Source organism: Lytechinus variegatus, chromosome 16 (genome assembly GCF_018143015.1).
Source record: "Lytechinus variegatus isolate NC3 chromosome 16, Lvar_3.0, whole genome shotgun sequence".
NCBI classification, from domain to species: domain Eukaryota; kingdom Metazoa; phylum Echinodermata; class Echinoidea; order Temnopleuroida; family Toxopneustidae; genus Lytechinus; species Lytechinus variegatus.
Window position 1 is genome coordinate 26057863 of NC_054755.1, and position 15267 is coordinate 26073129.

Here is a 15267-nt window from a genome sequence, read left to right on the forward strand (position 1 = left end):
AAAGCAACCAATTTCGGACAAGACAACAATGCAATCAACATTGCAAGAAATTCATGTTAAGCGATCCAAAACACCAAGCGCGCCAACCAAAATAAATATCAGTAACGTCACAGACAAGTAAAAGCTCTTATCTCGGAGAATAGCTTCTCCATATTGGTACAAATAAACATGTAAATATTGTATACATCATGAAATGAATAAGAAGTGACCGCAAGGTTTGTACACATTTCATTTGAATCAAAATGTAAGATTAATTTTTTTTTCTTCAAATTAAAACTTCACAAGAGGGGGTTTCCTAGACAGTATTTACTTGACAGGTTTCGACAAATCATCTAATTGTCCTCTTGTCCCAATGAAATCAACCCTCTGAGGTCCATCAACTCGTCATCTCATATTCTTGTCCCAAACATACTTTACTTGCCAAGTTGTAGTGGGTCCATGGTTTCAACAACTTGTCTTTATGTTTCTTTTCCCAATCAAGACGATGAGTTCAGTTTCAACAAACCTTCACCCTATCTTCTTGTCTCAAACATGGCGACTTGACATAGTTTTTAAAGCTCGTCATTTTATCTCTTCGTCCCAAACAAGTTGACTTGCTCATAGTTTCTGCAACTCACCTTCCTGTTTTCTTATCTCACATTTTGATTGGCAGTTGTAAACTTCATCAGAGCAAGTGATACAGCGGGTATGATTCTCACATAATAACACATTTGATATATATTATCTTACACAAAAGACGGTGACGGCCGTTACACATTTTCCAATCTGAAAACTAACTCCATGATTCTTGCAGCAGTTCCGAGTCGTATATTTCGTCAAATTTTAAATACTGGAAGAGCTAGGATAGTGACGAAAAGAATAAAAACTGGTGTATCAGTTCACGTGACGTGATGTCACCCTTCTCTCCTGGCTAGAAATTCTGCGCTGGCGTAACCAAGCATCCCTACTCCTAGAACACACACCAAGATTGTCAGTTTGATCCACACACAGAGGAAATTACTGTAGGCAAAGGCCACGGTGAAGCCGACGGACTCCCACAGACGATAGTTGGAGAAGGCCTGCTCCTGCTGGTCACGGAAAAGAAGGCCGTAGAGGGCTGTAGAGGAAATAAAACGGACAGAAAAGGCCGATGCATTTGTTCTATTCAATTAACTGTTAAAAATCATCCGGTCGTACAATTAGAAAAAATAAATAAAATTAATTTATATTTTTATAAATTTGTGCTGAAGATTGTAGCTTCTTTACTCATTCATAAATAAGTTTCCAATTTTTGGGGGGGTTAAATATGGATTTAAAAAATCTTAAAATAACATCAACGTGCTGTATATTTATATTTGTGTGAAAATTTATGAAGCAAAGACGCTTATGGCTTATTTTACCCCCTAAAACGGTTATCCCGGTCGCATCGACCTGCGCTCCCCCATGTAGCCCTAACTCTGAAGATATGTCGATCTATGACTCTTCAGGCAACCAGCACCATGATCGGTGCTGCTGAACAGGGCTTCACCCCGATTGATTTGGGGGAATTTCACATGTATTATTTTTAATTTTGTATTGTTTCTTGTTTTTTATTAACCGATATTAAAATGAAAAATGTGTTTGTGTCATTTACCATTCAATTGAGTCTGCCAGATGGCATCACCGACACCCCACAGGGCTGCTATCACGAAGAAAACAGGGAGCTGGTCATGGTACGGTTCCCAGACGAAGAGAGCGACGATGAGGGAGACGTTGATGAGGGCACCGAGGCAGAAGAAAGGGATCTGACCGGTGTACTTGACTAGACGTCCGAAGAGAACGGAGCAGATAGCGTCGGCCAGCCCGTAACAGATCATGATGTACCCCACCCAGCCAACGCCCAGACTGCACGTGACGTAGGACTAGAAAGATAGGTTGGCAAAACAGAATAATAGTTATAATACTGATAATAATGATGGCAATTATAATACAAAAAATACTACTACTACTACTACTACTACTACTACTACACTTCTTCTTCTACTACTACAACTACTACTACTACTACTACATGTGATATTATTATTACTACTACTACTACTACTACTACTACTACTTCTACTACTATTACAAATGATATTACTACTACTACTACTACTACTACTACTTCTACTACTACTACTATTACCGCTACTACTACTACTGCTGCTGCTGCTGTAACGAATACTGGTAATTATAGTAATAATACTACTACTAATAATAAATGATAGAAATTGTCATGATGATGACAGAGATGATGAAAACAATAGTGATGCTGCTGCTGCTGCTGATGATGCTGCGGCTCAAGATAACAACCCTTCCCACAATGCTCAACATCGTTGTCGCCCAGTGGATTAGTCTCCGAAACTTGAAACAGAGGGTCGTAGGTTCGAATTACAGCCATGATGTAATTTCTTTGAGCAATGATTCATAGTGTTCTGCATTCGACAAGAGAGGAGAATAGGTATGCCTTCGGGAGAGGAATTAATTCCTTGAAATGCTTTTGCGCTGACGGCCGCCAGGATGAAGTCGCGTCCTTCGTGTTCTTTGGAAGCGCATACAGACGTTATGTGCTGTTAATGCTGTTGTTGTTATCATTATCATTATTTTCATCATCAGTAATAATACTCATTTTATTATCATTATTGTTACTATCATCATACGGGTTTGGTAAGACTCGAACCTTTGTGAAGTCGCCTGCGATGAAAGCTTGCTCCAACCCGCTGAAGATGGTCAGGGGAATGATAGCGATCATCTTTTTATCCTTCATCAATCGCGCAGTGGCGAAAAATAAGTCCAGTGTTCCTTGGGCTTCGATTTTTTTGCTTGCGCCAAGGTTGTCGACGAAGACGACGACGATGATGACGGCGATGATGCCGGAGACGAGATAGATGCTGAGTAAGGTGTAGGTTAAGCTCTTTTCGGGAGGATCGCAATACGTTCCATTATCATCTCCAGTCTCTGAAATTGGGGGAAAACAAATTTAAGTTACATCAAATAACATAATTCACGACATGACACTTTATTCTTACATGTACATGTAATACTACGGCAATAATGCCCTAAAAAGCCTCATTCCCTTAATTACAATCTGATTAAAAGTCGTTGCATCTATGGTGAAAGTTTTGTAAACTGTGTTTTCCTAATATGCAAAGTGTTCAAATTGCTTTTCACAGAAATAATTTTGTAACTGTTACTGCAATGCTTACAGAGCAAAATGCATACCAAATGACGTCATGAGAAAATCCATACGCCATGGGGAGCACGATAGTATAGCATGTCCGTAAACACAAGTAATCGAGGGAACGAGACGACCAAGCTCATCACATATTTGTTTTCCTTCTCGCGGGGACATTTTTAAAGTTGAATTGAAGAATTCGGTGCTGCGTACAGCCATCGTGACAATGGGTTTTCACACCGCCACGCAGCACAAATTCAAGAACACAATGAATATATTGAAAATGCCCATCAAATGACAATGAAGAGCAAAGAGAGATCTTGGTTGAAAATTATTGTTGGTCTGGAACAGCATACCGTCCTTCTTGTGGCTGACGAACAGTTACAAATAATTATCCAAAGTTCAGGACTATACAATTGGTGAATCAAAACAGTAGGTTTGTCAAGGGGATTGTTTCACGAAAGGACAGGTCAGACGTTTTATCTGACAGTTACCAAGGTAATGCTGCTTTTCAGTCAATCAAAATCGAGGAAAGTTGATGAAACGCTTTCCTGGATTCTGGATAAACGCCATATGTGCATAGGCGGCGGAAGCGGGGGGGGGGTGGGTGAGGGGGACAGGTCACCCAAAAACTGAGTTTGGGGGACGTATGGCCCCACTTAATTTTTACCTGATAACCTTATTTTTGCTTGCTTGTCAAATTTTTTACATGTGTCCATCACAAAATTTCATAGACCCCCCTAATTTTTTCGCTTCCGCCGCCAATGCATGTGTGAGCACTTTTTCGTCAACTCTGAAACTTATGACGAACTGCTGTAACGGTTCATCAATTTTCGTCAAGGTTCTCTAAACTATTTTTCGGTCATTAGATGCACCAAGGAGCTTCCTCCTTGGATGCACATTTTCAAGACATATACAGTACTTTGTTCTTGAATTCGTTTTGTCTGGCGGTGTGGAACCTCGCTACTGACTCTGATGACTGACTTATGGGGTGTTGCAAGAAACGTGCGATCAATTGCAAGTCAATTTTTGGTCCCTAAATCAATCAATCATATGTCTTGCAGTTAATTGCAAATTAGTGATTGATTGCTAATTTGCTCCTTGAAACAAAAAGTTGAATCTGATTTGCTACAGCTAACGTTGATTTATCAGTTGTAAAATTGCAACAGAATATTTGCAATTGATCGCAAACATTTTTTTGCAACACCCCCTTAGCTTAGCAATAGATGGTAACAGGGGTTGTGAATTTACCAACATAGCAGTCCTGTGAACCACATTTGTATTGTGTGTCGTTTTGACCGTCAATAGAAGTTTCTTCTCTGAAGACCAGAGATGAAATGAGATTTCCGAGAATCTGCGATGACTGGAAGAAGAAGAAAAATATGCCCCAGAATCGGGAGACAATGGACGGGACGGTCTCGCCTGATAAGGGGGAAGGAGATGGTGTAAAAGTAGGAAACAAGAATAAAACGGAGGGGAAGGGGAAGAGAAACAAAAAGACAAATTAATTTCATTGGTTTTCTATTTCATTTATTGATTGCTTTGTCGGTAGAGCGGGGGTTTCAGACTCCGGTGACCCGGGTTCGATTCCCACTTGGCATGCTTGGTGCGCTAGTGCCTTTTGGTATTAAGGCATCAATCCTCATTACCAGGCCCCTTGGAAAGGACATAAAGCCGTCGGTCCGCTGGTTGCTTGCTTACAAGTATTCATGCTTTCTTAGCAATCAGGAAAAAAAATCACCATCATTTACGGTTTACAAACAAATCAATAGATAAAATACAATAAACAAATAATGTAAACAACGTATTGCAAGTAAAACAAAGAACGAATTAAGTTCTATTTTCTATGGCGTATATTAAACAAGTTTACATGCAGGGGTTGCGATTATTGTTAAGGGTAGCCTATATGCGTGCATGACAACACTGGAAATTAATAGGGAATTAAATTCTATATCACCTATTCATAAGATATCGTCCGGTAAAATGAATATGTCAAATGGCAGTAAGATTAAAGGTATGAATACAGTAAGAGAAAAAAAAATCAGAAGCAAGAGAGGACAAAAAAGAAAATTATTAAATTAGAAGTAGAAGCATGGTCACTAATCCCTACACTCGAAGGTAACCATGTCAATATCATCTCACACACCTGACAGCTTAGAATACACCCCTGCAGTGGTTGTGAGGTAGGTGCTCTTGGCGGTCCAGAGGGGTGCAGCACCGAGCCCCAGGATGACCGAAGCGGGTATGAGAGTCGCCCAGGAAGGGTAAAAGTTTGCTGCTGTGTACAAGGCGTAGGCCACCTGACTCACCGCCAGCGTCCATTTTAATCCAAGATGGCGGATCATCACGGAAGGGACAAACATGGCTGACAGTGCCGAAAAGGGGAGAAATTAAATATAAATGCAATAAATTTAGTGGTAATAATAACAAATAATCATATAATCGACCATTTACCGTAATAAAAATATACGAAAATAGGTTTAAAGTGACAGCAAATCACTGTGAAAAAAAAGATGTAGAGCCGCATATAAATAAGCAAAAACAATATTCACTGTTTGTCAAATGATAGCACATGTACCTATTTGTATATTAGAGAAAAAAATAAAGATGTGCTCAATGGCAGATCAAAAGAAAATAACATGTATATACAGTATATACGTAGATAAAAATATACGAAAATAGGTTTAAAGTGACAGCAAATCACTGTCAGAAAAAAAGCCGCATATAAATAAGCAAAAACAATATTCAATGTTTGTCAAATGATAGCACATGTAAAAAAATTGTAAAAAAATAGATTTCATGTGCACGCGCGGCTAGGAGAGGCTGAGCGAGAACAGTTTCATTTTTCCAGTGATAAAAAGTGGTGAAAAATAGAAATGGAAAAAAAGGGGCATAGAGGTAAAATGGAAAAAGGAAGAGACAATTGATTTTTTTTTCGTGAAGCAACACAATCATTTTTAGACTCCAATATCTTTATACCACTGTACTGTGTCATCTTAGCTCGCCTATCCTAATTTAATAATAGCACAGTCGCTGCTAATGTCATTTGGATTCAATGGTAATTTCATCTTTTGAAATATATGTTCAATCGTGGGATCCTATAACCTGATTTCTATACCTCTTTTCAAAGTGTACACTGACCCATATCAGGGTCAGCGATATCAGGCCATGGTATTTTGACGGAAGGGAGAGGATGGGTACGTGGCGACCAAAATTCTCATTTCATTGTAATTTCTGAAAGATGGTTGATTACACGCGTGAAAAATGAATATCTTCTTTGTTGTCTTCATCACACAACGAATTAGTTATTCCACTTCTTACACGGTCCAGAATACACGTTTTCAAATCCTCTTCTTTATTCCTTCTCTCTCTCTCTTTCATGGTCCTACTCCTTCCTTATCCCCTTCTCTCTTTAATATGTTTCGCTTTAATAGTTACAACAATTTTATTAGATAGTCATTGGGACCGGCAATTCCCGCCCTCTGCCCCCATGACGACATTCCTTAAATCAAGTTCCTACCTGATATACTTGTTCGTTCAAAAACCGCCATAATTATGTCGTCATGGATAACCAGTTGTGTTTTTTAATCCTATCAATAGTTGTTGGGAAAACCACTTCATAATCATAGCATCTATATTTTGTTTTGTCTACTTTATTTACCAAATCACCTATCTTTGTTCAGATAAAACTGATATTAAGTCATCACTTTGCCACATTCCTATTTTTGGGGGTGGGGAGGATAAGTGGGTACTTTTTTTTTTTTATTATGGTTGTTATTTTTTTTTTGTGTAACTAACTAGTGTTTATGTGATCTGTAATCACCTAATAATCATTTGTAAATTTTGTGATTTATTTTAATTTGCTATAATAAAAACAGATAAAATCAAGTTCCTACCTGATACAATGAGAGTCGCGTAGATGACGCTGAGAGAAGCGAGACCTAGACCCTCATCGCAGTTGATACTGCTCTGTAGGTTAGAGAGCGCTTGGAACGCCGTGAAGACGAAGAGGAAGGAGCTGCTGATGAGGAGGAGGTTCTTATAGATCCTCCTCCCGGTCCACGACGACGCGACGCCCTCATCGTCGTCCTGGTCGTCGTCCTTGATGACGGTGAACTCTGCCGCCGGCATCCCTGTGTCTTGGTCGTTGCCTGTCTCAACCTGCTGCTCGTATACGCCCTTTACCTTGAGTTGTTCTGGAAGCGTAGATACATCCAATTCGGATGTTTCTATGTCATCGAAAACGAAGAGGAAAAAAAGCCCTTACTATTTGAATTCAACGAAAATACAGTGGTTCGTGTGTTGGAGAGGACTGCATCAAGCAAACCAGCGTAACCCAGTGTTATGCTTATGGTGTCATTTAAACATCCATTATTTTGCCAGATCAACACATACTTTGTGTTATATTCAGAGTAAATGGTGTATATAACGTCTGCTGACACCCTGTGTTTACAAATAAGTGTTAAAAAACGGGATTTTGGTTAAATAATGCACCATGCAAAGCGCTGTGTCAAGTCTGACGAAATTGTTGACGAAAAATACCAATACAACTCTTTTATCTATCCCGCTTTGGGCTCATGCTGGATAGATTTGTTCAATCATTTTTAATATTTTAAACCCTTTACCAAAACCGGCACCACGCAGTCATCAGATCAATACAACGGTCATTTCCAAAACACATTTGTCAACATACTTACAGACATTCATCCATACATTCACACAAGCTCCAATAGCCCTAAACATATACCTGTATACCTTTGCATTATTTGCACGTTAACAATATACACAAGTAACTACAATCATGCCAATAAATATTATTAAAAAAACAATGTGTACTTACAACTGCTCGATGCTGTACACTGATTTATAACGAGTTCGTTAAGTTTAACGTTGAATCCCATACCCTCAATAGATTTATATGAAATATTATATGATTGACATAAGCAAAGGATTTGGTTGTAAATCAGAAGTGGTACCGGTACATCTATTGCTATATAAAACCAGCCTGATCTGATTTCCAGTAGGTCAATATCACGGGTCAATGCGATAGCAAAATGAACAATATCAGACCTTTCGAAACAAATATTGTATGATTTATATGATGCCCCAGAGGTATATTTACTACTGTATGGAATAGGTGATAATAATTGAACAACATACATAAATTCGGTCAAGCGGATCTTGTTTGGACATTTTGATTACATCGAGTAGCTACAGATCATATATAGTGTAATGACAAACAGAATGATATGAATTAAAGTTATAGTTAAAGCTATTTCATAAAAGTCACTGGTAGGATTGTATTATCTCAGTGGCGATTAGTTTCCCTTCAATTAAATCTTGTGGATCGTGATCTTCTTCCTCGTCGTGCTCATCATCATCATCGTCATCATCATCATCATCGTCACCATCATCATCATCGTCATCATCATCATCATCATCACCACCATCATCATCATCATTATCATCACCATCATCATCATCACCACCACCAACATCATCGTAATCGTCGTCATCATCATTATCATCATGATAATCCTCACCATCGTCATCTTCATCATCATGATCGTCATCATCGTCGTCATCATCATTTATCGACACCTCAATCAACATTATTCACTTCGTTCAGTATCGGTATTCAATTAAGAAAAAAAAACAATCTCCACAAACATGACAAAAGTGTTATAGGATAGTATATACCTGTATTCATGTCAATTAATTTATATCATGTATTGATTGCAATGGTATTACAATTACACAGTCCTTTTATAAATCAGTATATATTTGCGATGCAGTAAATACAACCTTAATCCCAAAGCCACCGAACCTAATAAGTGACCAGAGTTTCAAGAATTGAATTACAATGTGCTGCACTCAACCCAGGTGAGGTAAATGGGTACCTGGCATGCAGTAATTTATTCCTTAAAACGCAGCGCGCGTAACAGCTGCACTGCTAAAGCCAGGGTAATTATGCTGCATATACTGTAGAGCGCTCAGAGACTTCTGACAGAGTAAGTATTGAGCGCCATATAAGCAAGTATTATTATTATTTCAGATGTCAACTTACATGACGATGCAGCGGGGGCGAATTTGGATAGTTTATGTTTATGAAATCTATTTCATGACTGATCATGTTCATCTTTAATCATTTCAATGTCGCTCCCATGCACGCCTAGTACGATATGACGCGGATGTATTATGGGAAGTACATTTCGCTAAATATTCGAACTTTAGACCTGTGCAGATAGTGTAACACATATATTTGTATTTGCTCAAACCGTTTGCAATCGTCATGGTCGTCATTTTATGAGACATTAGTTTAAAAAACAGTATTGACAATCGAAAACAGTGATGCCAAATATTCAACTTGATGTTTCTTTACGATAGTTGGTACAAAATTTTAGAGGGCGCCGCGCGCAGGTGTAGGCTTATTTCGAAATATTATTTTGGGGGTGGGACCACGGAATTAAGATTTATTTCCGTAGGCTAGACCCGAAGGGGACGTCATGAAAGAATATAATAGCAATGGAGCTCCAAAATAAAACAAATCATGTCCCCTCATTGAAAGGGCTTCTCTTCTTCCCCCTTCTCATTTGTCTCACTTCCTCTTCCTACTATTTTGGGTACACAGCAAAAACTGTGGTGTTAACCGATGTTCATAGAGGACCACACCAGTTATTTTATACTGGTGTTAAATTGGTGGTGTTAGTTTTACACCTATAGGTGTTATTACAACACCTTTTGTTGTTACAATTGGTGTTATGTTATTATGGTGTTTAATCTCTAGGGTGTAATTTTAACACCGCAGTTTTTACAGTGTAGGGGAGACGCGCCCCCCTGGGATTGGCCGCCCATGGCCGTCAAAAACAAGAGCCAATGATATGGAGGAAATTATGATGCTGTGTTCCTGATGGCTTCTTCACTTTCACCACGGACGTCGACAAATGGCGTTAGGCGAAAAAAATAGTTTTTTTTTCATTCTGGCCGCTTTCATCGAAATGAATTATGATTTAACCGTTATTGAAGAAAATATATAATAATACAAAAACTCAATTTCCAATCAAACACAGGAGAACTTCAATCATATAGTGTTGAAAGCGTTATTTTTTAATGCTTGAATTACTTGCTTTCATAAAACATCTCTAATAATTTATTACTATGGTTTCTGTTCAAACTTAAGCAAAAGAAACATTTTCAGATGTTGGATGTATATCATTTATTTGGGTAATGGATACTGGAATTAGCTGGCTTTATGAGAATATTGAACTCAACAGTTGAATTACAAGCATCAAGCATTAACCTTTCCTCATGTTATATTGGTAGTAACCATATCATTCAAATTAATTATAACTAAATTGTTTTAAAATTGAAAACAAGCAACAAACAAGTGACAAAATATGTGTTTTATGTCTGTTTCAATAAATTGCGAGGATTTATTTCTAAAATGTACTGTATCAATGTTTGCTAATAATCGAAATATGCATACTGTTTTCATGGTTTTCAAGTGTTGTACAAAATGCCTAAAAAAATCCGTTTTGGTTTTAACAAAAATCAAGTTATTCTCATAATTTGTTTAATGAAGGATTTCGCTTTCATTTAGCGCCTTTTAGAAATAAATATATAATAACACATTCCAAATACCCTTCCAAAATAATACATTTTCATTGTTACAAACTCACCTTTGCCGTGAGAACTCTCTTGTATCGTCATTTTGATAACAGTGATGATTCAATATCCAAACTTAAAGGCAAAACGCGTTGCCAAGTACGGCATGTAGATATCAGGACAAAACTACATATGATTTTGAAACGCATGTAGCTCACATGTGGCAGAAATAGAGTTTAATTTGCCATCCGTAAAGCCTTTTTGTATCTCGATATCGTCCAAAGCTTTTGAAATTAAACGAAGGAATTGTCAAAACATGCAGAATATCAAATGAACTTTGAACTGCCATTCCTTGGCAAGCTTTTATTAGAACAATCGAACCTCTTAGGCCTAGATCCAAGGGACGAAGATGTTTACCCTCTAAGGGGCGTCACTGTGTTATGGTGTTCTTTATCTTAGAGTTGATACATATTTAAGCTGCGCTATCACCATGATCACATTTAGAATGATTGCATCGATTTTCATTGTTTTGATAACGTTAAGAACAATAATCAAGATCATAAATTAATGTTATGCGTAATAAATGCTGACTTGGCAAAACATATTCGTATATATTAGAGAAGTCAATTCATAATTTTAATGACAACAAAATTCCAACTGTAAATTAAGCACTCCTCGTAAAAAAATCAAAATTGACGTTAATCTCCCTAAAATAAATATTCGAATTTTAAAGTCCGAAAATTCCTTTTCGGTCAGATTCCCTTCCGGGTCATTAAAATCACATGAAATAGCTAGGTAACAAGTCCTTATATGATCGTATTCCCAACCATTCTAAATCTTCCAAATTAATTTTCAATCAGTATTTATTCATTTCCACATAAATTAATACAAAATAATTACATAATATACATTCATTGCAATGGCACAAGTTAGAATAATCAAAAGTTCCAATCCGGTTGAAAGTTACGCGAAAGTCACACATCATTCACTTCCGGTTCATTGTATCTATGTGCACAAGATACTTTGAAATTAAAAAAAAGCATTGACGAATAAACGAATCAATAAATCCATAAAACGCTTCCCATATTCTTATCATCAATATTAGACTCTCGAATCAGAGAATATGTTTTGTCCAGGTCAACCTCATGCAAACGGCTACTTATTGTAACCAACTCGGATCGGCATTACAGTGTAAAATCGCTGTTTTAAATTTTATGCACGATGTTTAAGCCTGCACCTCTTATAACGATTTGTAACACATTGGTTAGAATTTTAAACAAGTTTAAACAAAAAGTTTAAACAACGTGTTGTTACAGTGACGGGTGTGGCTGCGTTATCGCTACACTGATGGAAACTTGTAAAACGCACACATCTAAATAATCCTGACAGCAGAAACATTTCATAATTTGCATGATGCCTTTAATTCCGCTGGTTAGCGATGGTGGTTTAACTGTATGACAAAGAAAACAATGTTCATCTCATCAATGTCTGTATCATTTCTAAATGTTCATTGTAGTGTAGATATAACAGAAGGAATATACTCATATGATATACGTCAAATAACAATACATGTAATTCTTCATCATATTCGCCTCAGGAGTTAACATATAAATACATAGTCTTACAGTTTCACTATAACTACATTTATTCAAAGATTTATGTAAGAAAATGACAATAAAATAATGAAGTATCTTACTCACCAAATGTTTTCCCCTCTAGCATATAAACAACTATAACACTGTGAACTACATGAAGCTCCTTGGTGAAATGATATCATACCCTGCCTAGCAATGGGCCTGTTCATGTTCCCTTCGGTCAAATAATGTCCTCGCAGGGGTCAGCAAAGGTTAGGAGTGGAATGTGAATTTGTGATTACATTACTGGACATACTGGGAGATATGGAGTTTAAGGGAAACATGAGTTATATGTGGTAGCATTGATGTGCTCATTTAACGCCGCTACAACGGGCTTTGATAACGTGTTTTTTGCGTTTTTGCAGTGCAGTCATCACCTTCGATTGATCAATAAATCTAATTCGATTACTTGTATAGTGCCATCACATGGAATTCATCACTGCGCTTTCGATTCGCAGTCATGATTCACACACAACCTTTTTCAGAATCGCAATTTTTTATTGCAGGATTGCCATAAAAAAAAAAACAAAACAAAACAAAACGAAACATCAGACAAGCAGATAACATGCTGATTAATACTGAAGTCATCCCCCTCCTCTCGCCATGCATAGGATACCACGTCAACGAACTAGTTAGGCAAGGACGTCCGATTTTCCCATTTTCCACAAACACGAATCCGAAAGATGTGACTGGGCCTCAGTCTGTTAAAGGTATTGTTTAACTTTGTGAGCAGCCGATTTAAAAAAAATCTCAAACCAAGATGAAACATGTGTACAAGTGCATGTATTAGAACTAATAATCCCTGAAAACAACCATTATTGAGAATGAAAAGCTACAAGGCAAAACCCGATTTTGGTAAATAGGTGTCTTATAGACGCCTAAATAATACACATAAGTGTATGGGATGAAATTAAAATGGTGTTTCCGGTCACTTTATATTTCAATTTTCGAACGCAATTTTTTCTGGGCTTCATTTTTGTAACATATCACAGACACAGGTGACAAGCGTGACGTTCTAGCTCAGATTTTTTAAAAGTCAAACCAATGTTAACCAATCACTTTGTAATAGCGCTCAATAACCTTTTTTTGTGTGGCCTTCCTGCTTCAGTAGGAAGGCTCACTCCAGCATGTCCAGGGACTGAAGTTACTCAACCATTGCATTCATACATTATAATATAATTGCATGGTTACCTATTATAGTAACCGGGCCTATGTCTGCAAAGTTTTTTTACAGACGTTGTTGGTTGTTTTTAAGTGTCATTTGGGCGCTTGAGTCGCTTGATTGCAGAAGCCGTGGAACCTAAATTTTCTGCAATTGATAAGCAACTCTCTTGCACCCAAACCTTTATCACCCCTTGAACATGTTTAAGGCTAACTATTTCTTAACAAGTTATTAAGCTATTGAAACTTAAAATCAACAATGGGGTATAGGGTTAGAAACTATCACTTCAATTTTATGTGACATATTATAGCTTTCATTCTTTATCGATTAACCCAATAAGCAAGATAAGCGCTCTGACAATGGATTTAGTAGCACATTATATTACCAATGTTTAAATAATCATATCTGAATGGCATAGATCAAACACTACAAAGTGGTGAAGTTCACCTCTTTGTGTCAGTGTCTGGCAGTGGCATCTTTAAAGTCATGTTTTTGATATGGTAATGGTATTGGTGGTGGTTTATTGAAAATTTTGATTTTCACCCAGATGCACAACCTTTAAAGACCAAGCTTACCTCAACAAAATGTTGATTTGAATAAATAGATAAAAATCAGACAAGCATAATGCTGACAATTCCATCAAAATCGGATGTAAAATAACAAAGTTATTACATTCTAAAGTTTCACTTATTTTTCCCAAAACAGTGATATGCCTAACTCAGTGACATGCAAATGAGACAGTCGATGATGTCCCTCGCTCACTATTTATTTTGTTTTTTATTGTTTGAATTATGAAATATTTCGTTTTTTACAGAATTGACAATAAGGACCAACTTGACTGAACCATATAGTATTAAACAATGCTAATTCCACATGTTCAGGGAGGAATTAATCGTTGTTTCACTCGACAATGTGGAGAAAATCAGAATATTTCAGATAATAAAATACAAAAGAAATAGTGAGTGGATGACATCATCAGTCTCCTCATTTGCATACCGACCAGGATATGCATGTAACTGTTTTGTGAAATTAAGCGAAACTTTGAAATGCCCTAGCTTTCTTATTTTACATCCGATTTTGATGAAATTTTCAGTGTTATGCTTTTTGGATTTTTCTCTTTTTATTCAAATAAACTGTTTTTTTGGGGTGAACTTGTCCTTTAACAACACAAGTACAACTAAATTATTGTCAATTCTATAATTGCGTTGGCCTAAATGCTTATTATAGGTCAAGTCCACCTCTGAAAAATGTTGATTTAAATCAATAGAGAAAAATCAGACAAGCACAACACTGAAAATTTCATCAAAATTGGATGTAAAATAAGAAAGTTATGACATTTCAAAGTTTCGCTTATTTTCAACAAAATAGTTATATGAACGAGCCAGTTACATCCAAATGAGAGGGTCGATGACGTCACTCACTAACTATTTCTTTTGTTTTTTATTGTTTGAATTATACAATATTTCAATTTTTACGAATTTGATGATTAGGACCTCATTGCCTGAAGCACAAAATGTTTAAATAATGGTATTCCACATGTTCAGAAAGGAATGAAACTTCATTTCACATGACAATGACGAGAAAATAAAAATATTTCATATTTCATATAATAAAATACAAAAGAAATAGTGAGTGAGTGATGTCATCAACTCTCTCATTTGGATGTAACTGGCTCGTTCATATAACTATTT

General features: G+C 36.9%; 1 protein-coding gene across 1 annotated transcript; it reads right to left on the reverse strand.

Annotated features, from left to right (window-relative positions):
* Positions 1 to 304: 304 nt before the first annotated feature.
* Positions 305 to 11223, reverse strand: LOC121430385 (protein unc-93 homolog A-like). Its single transcript, XM_041627669.1, has 7 exons — positions 10855 to 11223; positions 7072 to 7404; positions 5322 to 5540; positions 4427 to 4597; positions 2681 to 2958; positions 1613 to 1880; positions 305 to 1096 (listed from the first exon to the last, which is right to left on the reverse strand). The coding sequence occupies exons 1-7, from the start codon at positions 10883 to 10885 to the stop codon at positions 894 to 896; spliced, it is 1503 nt and encodes a 500-aa protein (XP_041483603.1). The 5' UTR covers positions 10886 to 11223; the 3' UTR covers positions 305 to 893.
* Between the last annotated feature and the right edge of the window lie 4044 nt (positions 11224 to 15267).

Bases quoted from the DNA above. Each gene is read 5' to 3' on its own strand.
- LOC121430385 (XM_041627669.1), bottom strand. From the start codon at position 10,885: ATGACGATACAAGAGAGTTCTCACGGCAAAG. The intron at 4,598-5,321 runs GTGTGTGAGATG...CCCCCTTATCAG, and splicing joins GGTGTATTCTAAGCTGTCAG to GCGAGACCGTCCCGTCCATT. The intron at 2,959-4,426 runs GTAAATTCACAA...CCCCAATTTCAG, and splicing joins TTCACAGGACTGCTATGTTG to AGACTGGAGATGATAATGGA.